We start from the raw sequence: 15,822 nt of genomic DNA, 5'->3' as shown, positions 1-15,822 counted from the left end.
CCATTGACATAGGAAGTGTGTAGGCCAGTCATAAAATGAAAGTGCTTTTTTAGGTCAGAGGAAGACTTGCACTTATATCTTGTACTCTGAGCAGAAGAGAAAAAGGGCACAAGTGACTGTAAAGTAGGTCAACCGTGACAAATATGACATACTTTCTTAACCTATGAGAATTTGTGACTTTTTGCATAACCACAGCCTTTGTTAACGTGCCATTGTTACGTGCCATTGTTATAGTACTTATACATTATCTATTACCCAAGGCATCCTTTAAAACAGGCCTTATGTTGCTGTATCATTTAAAACTATAACGTGTGTTGAATTTTTCTATTCACTGTCAAGCACCTTCAGATTGTCTCTGAAAATGAAACGTGCATACCAATCAAATATAGTTATATCAAGAAAATTGATAGTTCAACAAAATAAAATACTAATTAAAGATACAAACATAAAATCGCACTACCTATCTTTCTATCTATAATGTATTAATAAACGATCTGGTACTGCTGATCAGAAGTGACAAGCATTGAGGGGGAAGTGGGCTTAAGATCAGGGGTTCCATCTGACCCAAATACATTCAGCATCATCATTGCAATTGCATTTGTTCCTGAAACCAGGGTTCTTTCCGATCATCTTGGGGCCGCAGGTCACATCCTACATCTTCAGAAGTGTCACGCAAAAGGTATATTTGAATGGATTTGGAATGGAAAAAAAATCACTGAACAATTTATGACCAAAACAAGTCTGACGGATTTATTCATTTGTTTCCTACAGGGTATCGCCCTGGTGAATTGGGGTCCTAGATGATGTCACTTGTACAGGGGCCTTGCCTAAAATCGATAGTGATTTTTGTTTCTGGCAGACATAAAAATGCTGGGGTGCCTCGGTGGCTCACTTGGTCGAGTGCATACCATGTAGGCTCAGTCCTGAACTCAGCGACCCGGGTTCGACCCCTACCCGTGGTCATCTGCTGCACGTCCTCCCATACCATCCTCTCTATCTCACTCTACAAGAAGGCATAACAATTCAAAAATAAATCTTAAAAAAAAAAACACAGTATCGGTTTCTTAAACTTTGTGTTTGAATTCCATATACTATACTATTAATGCTATAGATAACAAGGCTTATGGATAGGGTGCCCACCATGATGACTCATGCTGGTCTTGTTGAAAGCAGTGAGTTTTGCATCAAACTTCATTAATAGCACAGGTCTTTTCCCACTCATTGACGCTAGACCTCCCTAAACGCACAACATCAGATTTCATTGTAAATAGTTGTTTTTGTTGTCTATGTCTTGACCTAATAAAATATTATATTTTAATTGGAGATATCTTTATTTGTGTGCATTATTTGTATTAATGCATTCACTTTCTCAATGTTTCTCCATACCATATCTACCAACAATGCCATATCATAAAAAAACAACAGTAATTGGTAGAGCCCTTTCTGCCAGCCAAGACAGGTGGTAATTTCATTTTCTTACGCTAGGTGGCACTGGTGTTCAATAGCATCGGAAGGATTCACTCTTTGAATGGGCAAGTCAGTATCCAACCGGAAGAGCATGAGTGTTTGTGTTTTGGTTATATGTCACTGAAGCTGTAAATTATGTTATTATTAATCTTTTGCAGGGTGAGGTAAAATAAGCATTATTACTTAAATATTATCCCGGCAAAAAGTGTTTACATTAAGGTATATATGCTCCTGTCGTGCTACATAAGCTAAAATAAGCTAGTCGTTATTGGAATGGTATCACTAGCATCAAAACGCCCGATGGTGCAGCCCAGTGTAGGACATGACAGGTAAGATGTAAGGGTTTACTCCAGTAATGAATCCGTCTGCTGTCGTGTTCTAGGTTTTCCACATGCACAAAAATATGTTCCTTCTGTTCAGTAACAGTCTTAGCATTCACTTGTGTGGCTTCAATAACTGGATAATCAGGTTCACCCATTATTTTTTTTAATTATGTCTAACCTTAGCTTTAGGGATGATGCAATACACAATATAAGAACGGCTACTTTACATAAAAGCGGACTCTTGCTAAGGGCAGAGCCTCTAATCAGCCCTTTACATTAACATGAAACCATTGTTTTCATTGTATAATACGCGACTGCTGTTGTCTACTATTCAAGGTAAAAACTACCGGGATGATGACATTGCCAACTGATCTAGACTGGTCAAGTCAAGGATCACCTGTGGTCAGGGAAAAGATAAGTAATGGATATTGAAAAGTGTGGGGAAGGTGGAAGGGCCACTCTGTTCGACGACTCAGACTTTCCATCGGACGATCGCTCGCTGTTCTCCGATGGCTCCTCTCCCCTCGCGCGATTACAGGACGAGGTCACCTGGCGGCGCCCACAGGTAAATCCATCAAAGTTTTATTTACGGAACTATAAATGTTTCATTCGAAGTCTTGGCACGTGCATCGCAACCTCCCCAAAACACAAAGGAAGAAAAAACCCAGGGATAGTCCCTTCCTGAATGGCTCAATTAGTTGTGCAATAGACAATAAGTGGTACCTGAGGCCTGTTCATGGTCCTTGGCTGGACTCCTGGTAACAACGAGACGCCTCGTCAGTGATGACGATCACGCTTACAACAAATCTAATGCTGTTCATCATAGAGCAGGGTTTTTCTATCCGATAAAAAACAGTCAGAATATAGTAATAGTAAGAGTATAGTAATATATACAGAACCTAGTAGGATCAGTTTCAAGTTTGCGCGCCTTTATTTTCTTGTAGCCTATCACCTACTATCCTTTTCATTATGTACTATTTATTTTATTTATTAGAAGCACATTGTATTGCCACTGTATGGACTAACTTGCCCCTTATCTAGAGCTGGTTTACCAGTACACAACGTTTAAAACTGAGCAAAGTCGATGCCTACAGACGGCTACAACGTCAATCAATAGTGAAGTATGTGATATGATGGTTGATTCTTTTATCAAACTTTCATGTTCCGCCATGTTCATGCGCGTCACCAACGGGGCAACTCTGTCATCAAAAATCTGGCCCCCAGTTGCCGAACGGAAGTAGAATCATAAGAGCGTCATGAGGTGTCGTTCACGAGAACTTACCGATGTCGCGAAAATGTTTTCCCCATAATTCCCAGCAATGTGAACGTGCCATAATAACTATATGCCGCCTTCAATAGCAGCTCGGAGGTTCGGAAACTCTTACGTGTCTTTGAGTAAACCTTCCCTTCTTCCGAAATAAGAGTGTTCAGGAAACGTTCGTAGGCTAATGACATAAAACCGGAAAAACAGATTGTTCGTGTGACTAGACTTCATAACAACAACAAGTACGGATGCCCGCAGGGACCTCTCTGCGCTTCTTTCCTGAATCAGATGAATCAGTTATTAGAACTGCTTTCGATGGTTGAACATGAGGGAGAATTGATCAGTTCATGTTTATAATTGTTAGCTATAATGTATCGTAATGCAAATGTTAGAATGGGTGTTAAGTTCGCCTCTTAGTGCTTGCTGCAAGTTCACTTTAGTCTATCAATGAAATGGGCAGCCATTGTTGTGACGTCAACTCTGAAGCTCGGGTTGCTCTACTTGCGCACAAAGTTCTGAGGGAAATCTGGACTTTACAGAGTGTTCAAGGTGATTTCCTCCGATCTAAAGGTCCCAACACCCGAAATTCCCGGAAACTCAGACTGTTTTGAAGGCACAATAGTACCTTTTGAAGAGTAAACGTCATTGGACGTCACACAATACCTCACAAAGAGCAAATACAATACAAAGCAATGGACATTGCAAAACACATCAAGCTAAAAAAACTAACTAATGAATAGCCGAAGCCTAAACAGGTTGAGCTGCATTTTGAAAATGTTTATGGTCTCCGCGGATCTTAACTCATTGGCTGCCAATAACGTCTATAGACATCATTGGCAGTCAACGGTTGTATTTAAATTGACGTCTATAGACGTCATTGGCAGTCAGCGGTTGTATTTATAGAGACGTCAATTATGTTTTTCAACGGGGCGGGCTGGGGAGCGATTTGGAGCACCTTGTCACAAAAAATCAGGCTTGTAAACAGAGAATGTACTACCGAACTGAGCCGCTAGGTGGGCGGGGGCGCTGTGCCAAATTGGATGGGAGATGAGGAAACAGTAGCCTAATGGGTTAAGAAAGTGAGCATGGCGCCCGCGAAACGTGAGCGAAATTTCAGACAGCTAACACTCGAACAGAGTATGTGTCTCAGTGTCGCTATCGACTCGGTTGGTTGCGATAAAGCCTCTGACGAAAAACCCGGGCCAAGTAGAGAGAGTAGGCCTACACAGCGTATTTCAGCAGACACCTCCGAATCATCAGGTGATGAATTCAGCGAACCTGACCCGGATTCGTCAGATGAATGGTTGCCGTCAACCGGGAACAGCAGAGCCTCATCCCCTGACGCGTCTCCAGGAAGACGTGAGGGAGGTAAGAGCTAACTTTTCCCCTTCTCTCCTCCTTCAGTCCGTCACATGAACGCCATTTAGTCCCACTAGTTCATTACTGTAGCTAATATGTGTTGCCAGTAGCCTACTGATGTGAAGGGATTTACAATTTACAGATCGTGCGTCCAGCAGAGCTCGCACTCCCACTGTTAGCTTCAGTCCATGTCACATTGAACGCCATTTAGTCCCACTAGTTCATATTGTAACATCTGTTGCCAGCCTACTGATGTGAAGCAATTTTCAATTTACAGATCATGCATCCAGCAGAGCTCCCAATCCTGTGGGCAAAGCGAAGAAGAAAGGAAGGTAAAAAAAAAGTATTCTTCACATCACACCGCAGCAATATATATATATTTTTTATTGTAGGCTAATTGTATATTTTTCTATAATTTACAGGTCGTGCATCCAGCAGAGCTCCGACTCCTATTGGCAAAGCGAAGAAGAAAGGTAAAAAAAAGTATTCTTCACATCACACCGCAGCAATAAAAAAATATGTTTTATGGTAATTTTATATATTTCTATAATTTACAGGTCGTGCATCAAGCAGAGGTCGCGGGGATGACTGGCATCAAGCTGGCTGGCAACCAAACAATTTCCCCTTCACTGCAACCCCTGGACGCCGGAGGGCTGCTGCGGAGCTGGATAGTGACCTGCCAGCTGACTTCCTGACGCTCTTCCTGACTGACGAGCTGCTCCAAAATATTGTGGATCAGACCAACCTGTATGCAAGTCAATATTTTGAAGCACACCCTGACAATCTGCCATATAGCAGAGGGAATGCATGGAAACCAGTGTCAGTCCCAGAATTGAAAACTTTCTTTGGACTCTCACAGTTTTCTCACTGGTTACATCAAAAGCCTAGCCGTGAACTGTACTGGAGTGTTGATGAGGTAGATGCCACGCCCCATTTCGGCAAGACGGTTCCTTCATTTCAACAATAATGCATCACAGGATGCAACTGACAAAATGTACAAAGTCCGCCCAGTGTTAGATTACATTGTGGAAAAGTTCAAGGAGATGTATCAACCAGGGCAAAACATTTGCATTGATGAGGGTATGATGCAGTGGCGGGGGCGCCTGTCTTTCAGGGTGTATAACCCACAAAAGCCTGTGAAATATGGAATCAAATCCTACATACTGTGTGACTCTGCCACAGGGTAGACTGCTTCAATATGCGTCCTTATGTTGGGGAAGCTAGTACTCTGCCAGAGATAGTGTTCTCTCTCCTTGATTGTCTACCAGGTCATGGTTATACATTGTTCATGGATAATTTCTACAATTCTGTAGCACTGTGTGAAAGTTAACTGGGAGTGCAAACCAACGTCTGTGGAACACTGAGGAAACATAGGGGGGAACCTCAGATCATCAGCGAGATGACAAAGACTGACTTGGGGGTGGGGGAAAAAGTTGTGCGGCACAATGAGAGGGTGATGGTAGTAGCATGGCAGGACAAACGGTTGGTGAGGATGGTGACTACCTGCCACCAAGATAGCATGCTTGATGTGTGGAGGAGGGGAAACAAAGACAAGGTTGCTCAGCTCAAGCCAGAGTGTGTTGTTGCGTACAATGCATCCATGAATTGGGTAGACAAGTTGGACCATAATATTGCATACTATCCCTTCATCCGAAGATCGCTGAACTGGTCAAAGAAGTTTGTAGCCTATCTCTTCCAACTATGCATGTTTCTGTCCTCTACCGAGCCAGAAACCCAGGGGAGTGTAAAACCTTCTTGGAGTTCATTCACAGGGTATTGAAGTCCTGGACAGTAAAGCGACATGTGGGAGGGTGTGAGGAGGAGGAGGTGGAGGAGGAGGAAGTGGCAGGTGTGGGGGTTGAGGGGTCTGGGGACTTGGAGGAAGGCCGACGTACTGCGAGAGCGCCATATAACACTGACCCAGAGAGCAGGCTAGACGGAGGGCTAAGCAGACACAAACTCAAACACCTGATGCCCACCAGCAAGAAGGGGAGACCAGCAAGGAGGTGTAGGGTCTGTGCTCGCAGTGGTCTGTGCAGCGAGACAAAAATGTGGTGTCAGTCATGTCGTGTCCCCTTGCACGAAGGGGAGTGTTTTACAGCTTACCACACTGAGCTGAACTATTTTGTGTAGGGGTGGAAACAAGCACACACACACACACACTCACACGCACACACACACAGGATTTGATATAGCTGCGACAACATACAGAAATACATACCTGGAAAGAATTGTACAACTGACATTTTGAAGAATTTTCTTTTTTTAATATTTATATTATATACTGGTTATATATTTGCAAATAAATTATTATTGTCCTATCCAAATACCTGTCTCAATTTTGTTTTTGCTGTTTTATGGAGCAAAAAAAAAGTTTTCTCCATTTTTGGTAAAAAACAGGTGTTTTTGGTGAAACCAACATATGTTCTACTGCCGATTATTAAAGAACCGAAAAAGGTAGAAACAAACGTTTTTTTCCTGATGAAAGAAGAGAGTCTACTCTGTCTTTTGGTAGTTTCAGTGTTTACATAGTCATAGAACTCACTGTTCAGTGGGTCTTTGGAAATCAGTCAAAATGCTGTAAAACGCTTGGCAGTATGGAGCTCTCTGCACTGAAAATGGCTGGCAGCCAATGAGTTAAACGTCCCATGGCATGCTAGTTTATGGATGCTTAAATATAGGTGTTAGTGGCCCCGCGGTGGTGGTTCCTCGCAGCAGCGGGCAGCGGGGCTCCGGCAGGAAACAATCGCGGGCTCCAATCCCTATCACCTCCATCATGTCGTGGTTCATGTACTTCAGGGAGTCAAAGCAGTGGCGGTTCTATGCCCCAGGCGATACTCCTTCCGAGGGGGGGGGGGGGGTCTGGTGGCCCTACGGACTTCGGTGGGAGTTTAAGTAGGGCACCTTCTCAAAAAGCAGGTGCGCCTGCAGCCATATGGGGCGCCAATATGCCAATTCACCACACAATGTTATGATACATCACAGAAAGCCGGCGCAGATGATTATTATTTTTTTTTATCTGATCGTGGCGCTCCCACGTGTCATGAAAGAATGGCGCTCCGGGCGACTGCCCGGTTCGCCCGTGACTAAAACCGTCACTGAGTCAAAGCCAAAGTTCCTTTCCCCCCAATTCCTCCCCAACCAAGACTTATTTTTGCATTTCTTTATGCTTTATTATAGAGAGAGATAGAGAGGAAGGTATGGGAGACAGAGGGGAGGACATGCAGCAAATGACCACGGGCAGGATCCAAACCCGGGTCGCTGCGGTCAGGACTGTGCCTACATGGTACGCGCTTTAACCCGATGCGCCACCTCCCTTGTTTTCTTCATGGTATTTTTATTTTGTCACCCACCCAGGAACTGTGTGATTGTCCCGCTCTCTTCCCTGCCAACATCAATGAGGGCCACGCTAAACAGGGCTTGCTGGGAGACTGCTGGTTTCTCTGTGCTTGCACTTTTTTGCTGAAGAACAAACATCTGATGAACAAGGTAGAGTCATATATGCACCTGTGTGGTTACGCTCGTCATGATTTGCAAGGCAAGACGAGGCAAGTTTGTTTATATAGCACTGTTCAAACACTAGGAAATTAAAAGTTCGTTACAAAGATAGAAATAACATGTCAGAACAATATGAGGGCAATCATTTACGGTAAATGTAATGAAAAAATATAAAAATGTTTGTCTAAAGTAATGTTTATTTATTGGTGAGCAATTAACATTTAAATGGGTTGTTTCATAAAATAAAACTTGACACATTGAATTGTTTTAATGGTTACTCCAATGGGATGCAAGCATAAAAATATCTGTCATTTCAGAAGTTGCCGAAATGATAAAATAATAGTGCAATGTCATTAAAGAAATTCATGTTCTAACTTTCAGCCTTGCACACCTGCCTCATTGGTAGAATTGGTCACAGCCCACTTCACAAAGCAGACGGGCACTTAACATCATCTGGATTTTTTTTAAGTATTTCTCCCTTGCTTTCCCTCGATGACACACCTAGGTTTGTCCTCCAGACCAGCCCTTGTGGGGGGACTGCATGTACCAGGGGTCCTTCCAGTTTCATATCTGGCAGAAGGGCCATTGGACTATGGTTACCATCGATGACCGCTTGCCCTGCATTGGTTCCACTCTGTGCTTCTCTCGGTGCCACTCCCCCACGGCATTCTGGGTAGCACTACTGGAGAAGGCCTATGCTAAGTGAGTAGCTTGTGAAGGGTTTTAGATGTCATGATTTAAAATTCAAAGCTCTTTTTTCCTTATCTCACGCTGAGGCTTGATGATTCAAGGTGGCTTAGATTACGATTTTCGTGATCAAATATAAAGTTTTGTCCTCCTCGTCCTTTATTGGGGATTTCATGTCGACATAGAGTTCATTGTCGGTCCACTCATGTATGTCTCTGTGGTCCACCAGGCTCCATGGCTCCTACGAGAGTCTGTGGGCAGGACAGGTGTCCGAGGCCCTGGTGGACCTGAGCGGCGGCCTGGCAGAGCGGTGGAGCCTGGAGAAGGGAGGGGCAGATGAGGCGGAGGGGTCGGGGCAAGACAGCGACCGTCTCCAGAGGAGGAGGCTGGACCTCCGTCTGCTGCGCCCGGTCAGGGACCTCTGCGCTCTCAGCTGCTCCACCCACAGCAGCCCTGGAGGTCTGTGTGTGTGTGTGTGTGTGTGTGTGTGTGTGTGTGTGTGTGTGTGTGTGTGTGTGTGTGTGTGTGTGTGTGTGTGTGTGTGTGTGTGTGTGTGTGTGTGTGTGTGTGTGTGTGTGTGTGTGTGTGTGTGTGTGTGCGGGGCTATCTCATGGAATTTTAAAGAAGGATGGTCCAAATTGAACACCTTCCACCAGCTAATGATGGTGATTAGGCCTACTCATTATAGCTCATTACATGTGTGGCCTCTGGCCAATAGATGTTTCCATTCTTGCAGGCGGGTAAAAATACAATATTCTAAAAGGTTTGGCAATTTTGGACCCTAAATTTCAGACAGACAGTTGCTTGGAAGTTGGCTAAATACCATCCCCAGTCTCCCCGGTATCGTCCACATATCTCTTGCCGGTGTTTTTTTTATACACATGACACAACAGCACGTGTCAAAGCGTTGTAAAGCTTTTGAGTTTTAAATTGAGGATAATATTTTAATAGTGAAATCCAAACTAAGAGTACCGGTAGTTTGAGCCTTTTTTTGAGTTCACCCCGAGACTGAAGTGATCTGGATGGTTGTCATGGCTACAGGTGGTGTTGATCTGGAGCAGTACCACGCTATGAGTGTGACTGAGTGGCTGGACGTGGAGACGGTGTCAGGGGCGCGCCTGACACTGCTCAGGATCAGAAACCCCTGGGGACGACGCGGGACCTGGCTGAAAGGGTGTGTGACCACATGCATGGGAAAGCACTTTGTATCACATCCAAACTGTTAACAGTTGATGTCTCGCATCCAGTTTATTTATTTTTCATTTTTATTACTATCCCATTCTATTGTGATGCACACAATTCCTATTTTGGCTGATTAATGTAGGTCTTGTTAATCATTCGGTCCAGGAAAATGGCACTGAATAAATGCGGTTCCTCTCAAAACCCCTCGTCTGTGTGTGTGTGTCTCTTTCTCTTTCTTTCTTTCTTTCTTAAACCGTATATATAACACGTATATCTCTCCTCGGGTGTTCCCAGCGAGGCCTGCTGGAGCTCTGTGGACCCCGCCCTCCGGGTGGAGCTCCAGGGCCGGCTGGAGGCAGGGGAGTTCTGGGTGGATGAGGCAGAGTTCCTCTCCCAGTTTGACGACGTGACCGTGGGCTACCCCATCACTGAGGACGGACACCTGAAGAGCATCTTCACCGGTACACCGTCCGCTCATCAGATCAACCATGAAGCGCGGCTATTGGAAGAGTTCTATGAATGCGAGTGTTGTGGGCCATTTGGAGCCAATAATGTCAGATGGAATTAATGGTCCAACTTTCTGGGCTGTTCTCGGACACAGAGTTGATGCTTTGAGCACGATTTTTCACATCATGCGCATGATAACCGTGATATGGTTTTATGTGCAGAAATATTAATAATAATGCTGGAGCATTATTATTTTTAAATGTATATGATATTATAATTACCTATAGATCAATATGAAAAAACATAGCTACAGGGTCCTCTTTTTAGAATCATGAATATGGTTTATTCCAGCCTTTGATATAAGCTTAATTCAAATAGATTTAGTGAGTGCATTTAAAAATATTTATACAAAAACAACAAATTGCTGTTTCTGGGTTTTCAATGCAGACTCTTTGATATGAGTATCATTCACATATGAACTGTGATTGGATCATATCAATGTTTGGTGCGTCACTATCTAATAAGCTCTATTTCCAGTGCCCCTCGGGGATGCATTGAGCAGCACTGGTGTCTGACCTCCTTTGGTCCGCAGGCAGCGTCCTGAGCCACAGCCGTCAGCTGCCGGGCAGGTGGACCAGGGGGGTCACTGCGGGGGGCTGCCGGAACTGCACCAGCTACGCCACTAACCCCAAGTTCTGGCTCAAAGTCAGCGAGAGGGGCGAGGTGCTGGTCTCCCTGCACCAGCAAGGGGAATGCAGGGGCAACCCAGAGCGATACGCACACAATCCACTAGAGGGCGGCCCAAACACTCAACCCCAGCACTACCAGGCCATAGCCCTGCACATGTGGAAGGTAGGCAAAAAAATAAAAGAGCATGTGCTATAGTTTGTTTACCATCTCCCCAGTGTTGCAAATCAAGTCTCCCTTTGGGGCACGATTGGGTAGTGACTAGGGTGTCTGACTCCAAGCCCAAAGGTACCGGGTTCGATACCCCACGATCACGACCTGTAGGTGTCCTTGAGCAAAATGCCCCACCCATACCTCCATCGAAAGGTCCTAAATCTGAACTCACTGTAGTTTGACACGGAAAGAGCCCTCTGCCGAATGATTCAACTGTAGCAAAATAGTGTCTTCTGTGTCTGCGTTGGTCTGCCACCAGGTAGAGAAGAAGCGCTTCAACCTGGCGCGAGTGTTGAACAAGGCCCCCTCTGCGTCCACACACTGCCACGCCTACGAGAGGGAGGTGGTGCTCCACGGCCACCTGCAGCCGGGCCACTACCTTCTGATCCCCAGCACCTTCCTGGCAGGAGCCCAGAGCAGCTTCCTCCTCAGGGCCTTCTCCTCCGGCCCGGTCTCGCTCAGGTTAAAACCCCTAGTCCGCTAACAGCTAGCTTGGTAAAGGCCAACGGTCAGTGGGTTGCCTTAAGATGGGGCTCTTGCCAGCCACTTCAACTACTATGCAGTGCTTTGTATCAGGGATACCTCTAAGGCATCTGTTCGCACGCATCATAATTTATCAAAGCAATCTCCGCAATATTCACCCTGTATGACAGCCATGCAAGGTGAGGGTTGTGTGTCTTGCGCAACAGCAACTTGACACTAGAATTGAACCAGGAACCCTTTATTTCAGCATACCAGGTCGTAGCCCAGATTGTTTTGATATTCATGCTAACTTTATATTCCGTACACCACATCATGTTTTCACTTCTCATTCAGCAGTATTACTTTCCGTCGGTTTTTCTACTTTGGGGTTTCCTTTGTAATTTTTTGATGCTTCGTAAAAAGTACACTTCCATTCCCTGCAGTCTGGCCTTTGGCCAAAGTTTTGCTACAGTTGAACTAGGTGGTTTAATTACGCTTGTATCCAAAGTTTCTTACAATTGCGCCACCGAGAGTGCATCCGTTCGCACCCTAACCGTGGGCGTGTTGATGCAATGCTCTACCGACCGAGCCACACTATGAACCTGATACCAGTGAATGTCTGTGTCCTCCCCACAGCGCCATGAGAAGCCCTGCTGGCCCTCCGCTGCCCCTGCTGGCGGACAGCGAGTGGGACCACTGTGACTTCCAGGGCGGCTGGGTGGCAGGGATCAGTGCCGGGGGCAGCCGGAACTCCCCCTCTCACCGGAAGAACCCCCGCTTCCTGTTGTCCCTCGGCGGCCACGCTGACGCGCCGCCGTCGCCGGGCGTCGACGTCCGGGTCAGCCTGCGGCAGAACCGCCCGGACGCCGACCTGTACGCCATCGGCTTCCACGTCTACAAGGTCTGCAGACGTCTGGCAGGCTCTTCTTCCCTTCTTTAGTCATTGTATGCTTTACAGCGTTTACGTTGACATGTGACCTGTATGTCGTCAGTTAATGACCACTGTTCACTTTGAGATATATTATTGTGTGTGTGTGTGTGTGTGTGTGTGTGTGTGCTTGTGCGTGCGTGTGTGTGTGCGTGTTTCCGTCTGGCCTGTCCAGGTCCCAGAAGGGGTGTCTGTGATGGCCTTACCCCTGGATGAGGAGCCTGTAGCTAGTTGCGTGCCCCACTGCTACACCCAGGATGTTAGTCTGGCCTGCTGCCTGCCCGCTGGGACCTATGCCATAATTCCCTCCACATACCAGCCCGAACTCCCAGGCAGCTTCACTGTGTCTGTGGCACGCAGGATATACAGGTAGATCAAAGCAAAAACCGACAAAAGGTGTTTATTCTCACAACACAACAAGGCATTTATACCGATTTATATTGTGTTGTGTTTTTCCAGGAAGGTGATGAAAAGCCAGGAACTGCTGGGAAACACCATTCAAGAGGTAGGTTCAATTAGATCCCACAGAAATGTCAAGTTGTGGAATGGAGTTCAAGCTAACAGTGTTAAGTTTATTTGCTTTGTTGTGTAGTCTGGGTCAATGGCACTGAATAACTGCAGTTTCTCTAAAACCACCTCTCTGTCACAGTCTGTGTTTTTTTTTTGTCTTTCGCTCTGCGTCTGCGTCACTCTCGCTCTCTCTTTATCTGTCTGTGACTCCGTCTCTCTGTCTATCTCACTAAAATGCATCCTAATGATACACCAGTGATAAATAGTGATATGTAACCTGTGGTTACTAATGGTATCAATATTTAAAAGGAATTAGTATAAATTCTCTTTGCACCTCAAAGAAAGCTCCTCTCCTCTACTAACCATAACCACGAGACCTAACGCCACAGCCATGACAGCCCTCTCCACCAAACTTCCCCTCTTTCTTATTTCAATATGAACTGAGAAACACTTCAGACTCTCGGTATTCGTATTGACAAGTAACCAGACTCCTGACTTAGACCGTGAGAACCACTTGTTTCCTAATATCAGACCTTATAGTTGCAGACTATGGGAACCTCTTGGTCTTATGATGTCTGTGTTTACAATGTGCAAATTAATTCCGATAAGAATCATGTACATCCAGTAACTCGTTGAGGATGCTTGGTAAATTGCTGCCTTTGTCTTCCCATGCATGTTCATCAAGCTCTATTAAATCGATTAGTCTACTGTTAAGAAGTGTCCTATAAAACATACTCTCTCTCTCTCTGTCCCTCTCTCTGTGTTTTTTTCTGTCTTTCTGCGTCTCTCTCTCTGTTTGTCTCTGTGTATCTCTCTCTGTGTTTGTCTCTCTGTGTCCCTCTATCTTTGTTTCTGTCTCTCTGTCCGTCTGTCTCTGTCTGTCCCTCTCTCTCTCTCTCTGTCCCTCTCTCTCTGTCCCCCTCTCTCTCTGTCCCTCTCTCTGTCCCTCTCTCTGTGTTTCTCTCTCTGTGTTTCTCTCTCTGTGTCCCTCTGTCTCTCTGTGTCCCTCTCTCTGTCTCTCTGTGTCCCTCTGTCTCTCTGTGTCCCTCTATCTCTCTGTTTCCCTCTGTCTCTCTGTGTCCCTCTGTCTCTCTGTGTCCCTCTGTCTCTCTCTCTCTCTGTCTCTCTGTGTCCCTCTCTCTGTCTCTCTGTGTTTCTCTCTCTCTGTCCCTCTCTCTCTCTGTGTCTCTCTCTCTGTGTTTCTCTCTCTCTCTCTGTCCCTATGTCTCTCTGTGTCCCTCTGTCTCTCTCTGTCTCTCTGTGTCCCTCTGTCTCTCTGTGTCCCTCTGTCTCTCTGTTTCCCTCTGTCTCTCTGTGGCTCTGTCTCTCTGTGTGTCTCTCTCTGTCTCTCTGTGTGTCTCTCTCATTCTGTCTCTCTCTCTCTGTCGGCAGGTGTCTCACATCTCTGTGATGCAGAGCTAGATGTGGGGGCCGTGTTCCTGCCCCTCTCACGTAGCTTGACCTCGTTGGCCCCGGGGCCGACATGAAGCGACCGACAAACCCTGCCACACACACACACCACAGAGAGGCTGTTTGTGTGTGTGTGTGTGTGTGTGTGTGTGTGTGTGTGTGTGTGTGTGTGTGTGTGTGTGTGTGTGTGTGTGTGTGTGTGTGTGTGTGTGTGTGTGTGTGTGTGTGTGTGTGTGTTTTGTTAGGACTCCTAGGCAGTACTCTTCATAGTGGAGAGGCTAGCTGATGAGCATCATTGCTGCTAATGAAGAATGACGGCGCTAGCGGGTGTAAACAAACGGCCCCCATTGAGGAGGACGCCTGCTGCTGGAGCTTGTTCGCTCGCTGCTGTGCCCGCCACAAAGACCCCCTTTCATGAGGGTCCACACTGGGGCACTGGCAGGGAGGCTGAAGGGGTGCTGGTTATTATTGGTAAAGGGACAGATCTTGGTATCGGAGCCAATCACACCACGCACCAAACCACGCAATGTCATACTCTTTGATGCAATACCACACTCTACCATGCAAAACCACGTCAGTGTTCACCTAGTGCAATGCGTCACTGGAATAACCCAACGCGTGATGATGTACTGGTGGGAGGGGTCTGCCAGCTGTAAACATGCCCTTCCTGGAAGGCAAGGCTAGGTTAAAGTGACACTTTTCCTTTGGCACATATTTACCCAAAAGCAGCAGCCTAGGGTCCACTCAACTGGTTAACCGTCCTTGACCGATATTACCTCTTCATGATCCTTGATTAAAAACACTCATCTATCTCTAGTATCTGTCTCCCAGCAAGAGACCTCATGCAGCTCTATTCCCATGATGCACCCCTCCACCTCTACTTCCTGGTTCCGTTCCCAAAGCCAGGAGCTCTGATTTGACCTCAGATGAACCTGTGTTAAAAGTGGCTGTGGTGGACGGATGAAGGGGGGAAGGGGGGGGGGGGGCAGAAACTACTGATGCAGCGCATCAGGGACGGCATGTTGTGACAGTCTGTTGGGTATCCTCTGAAATGTGAATAGAACAAGGCAGTTGGCCGGAGACGGCACTTGTTTTACTGTGTGTATGTGTGAGAGTGAGATAGTGAGCGCGAGAGAGGCTGACAGCTGCCAGCGTATGTCTGTTCTTACTTCTGGGCCTACTTTATGTAGTCCCTGGTAGAGCTTACTGGACAAAAACAAAATCAGTGCCATATTAATTACTGTTCTGTTGCGTGTATGTTGGGTGCTCCATGCCCGTTCTGATTTAATTGCCACTGCATTGAAATAAATTATAATTATGATCAGTTATCTGTTTCTACGTTTATCTGTTTCTACGTATCTTACAAAAACGGATGCTCAAAACTT

The 15,822-nt window shown here is 46.0% G+C and overlaps 1 protein-coding gene and 1 long non-coding RNA gene across 5 annotated transcripts; both read left to right on the top strand.

The window, feature by feature from the left end:
* The first annotated feature begins 1,520 nt into the window (after positions 1-1,520).
* On the top strand, positions 1,521-15,765 carry capn10 (calpain 10). 4 transcript variants are annotated; one of them, XM_060059397.1, is made up of 14 exons: positions 1,521-1,796; positions 2,127-2,355; positions 7,771-7,902; positions 8,417-8,613; positions 8,828-9,057; positions 9,640-9,772; positions 10,075-10,241; positions 10,820-11,079; positions 11,387-11,589; positions 12,226-12,490; positions 12,693-12,886; positions 12,977-13,022; positions 14,420-14,608; positions 14,683-15,765. In XM_060059397.1, the coding sequence occupies exons 2-13, from the start codon at positions 2,212-2,214 to the stop codon at positions 14,447-14,449; spliced, it is 2,001 nt and encodes a 666-aa protein (XP_059915380.1). In that variant the 5' UTR covers positions 1,521-1,796; positions 2,127-2,211; the 3' UTR covers positions 14,450-14,608; positions 14,683-15,765. The 4 variants fall into 4 exon arrangements, with proteins under 4 accessions (XP_059915380.1, XP_059915379.1, XP_059915377.1 ...); XM_060059396.1 differs by having other exon boundaries at positions 14,420-14,612; XM_060059394.1 differs by having other exon boundaries at positions 14,420-14,616.
* On the top strand, positions 4,834-5,237 carry LOC132463336 (uncharacterized). Its single transcript, XR_009527011.1, has 2 exons — positions 4,834-4,886; positions 4,971-5,237. It is a non-coding gene; the product is annotated as an uncharacterized LOC132463336 (long non-coding RNA).
* Positions 15,766-15,822: the final 57 nt, after the last annotated feature.

This window comes from Gadus macrocephalus, chromosome 8 (assembly GCF_031168955.1).
Source record: "Gadus macrocephalus chromosome 8, ASM3116895v1".
In the NCBI taxonomy this organism is placed as follows: domain Eukaryota; kingdom Metazoa; phylum Chordata; class Actinopteri; order Gadiformes; family Gadidae; genus Gadus; species Gadus macrocephalus.
This window is presented reverse-complemented; position numbering and strand designations above follow the sequence as displayed.

Coding starts and splice junctions, on each gene's coding strand:
- capn10 (XM_060059397.1), top strand. CDS start 2,212: ATGGATATTGAAAAGTGTGGGGAAGGTGGAAGGGCCACTCTGTTCGAC. Junction 8,614..8,827: donor CTGGAGAAGGCCTATGCTAA/GTGAGTAGCTTG, acceptor GTGGTCCACCAG/GCTCCATGGCTCCTACGAGA. Junction 12,491..12,692: donor TCGGCTTCCACGTCTACAAG/GTCTGCAGACGT, acceptor TGGCCTGTCCAG/GTCCCAGAAGGGGTGTCTGT.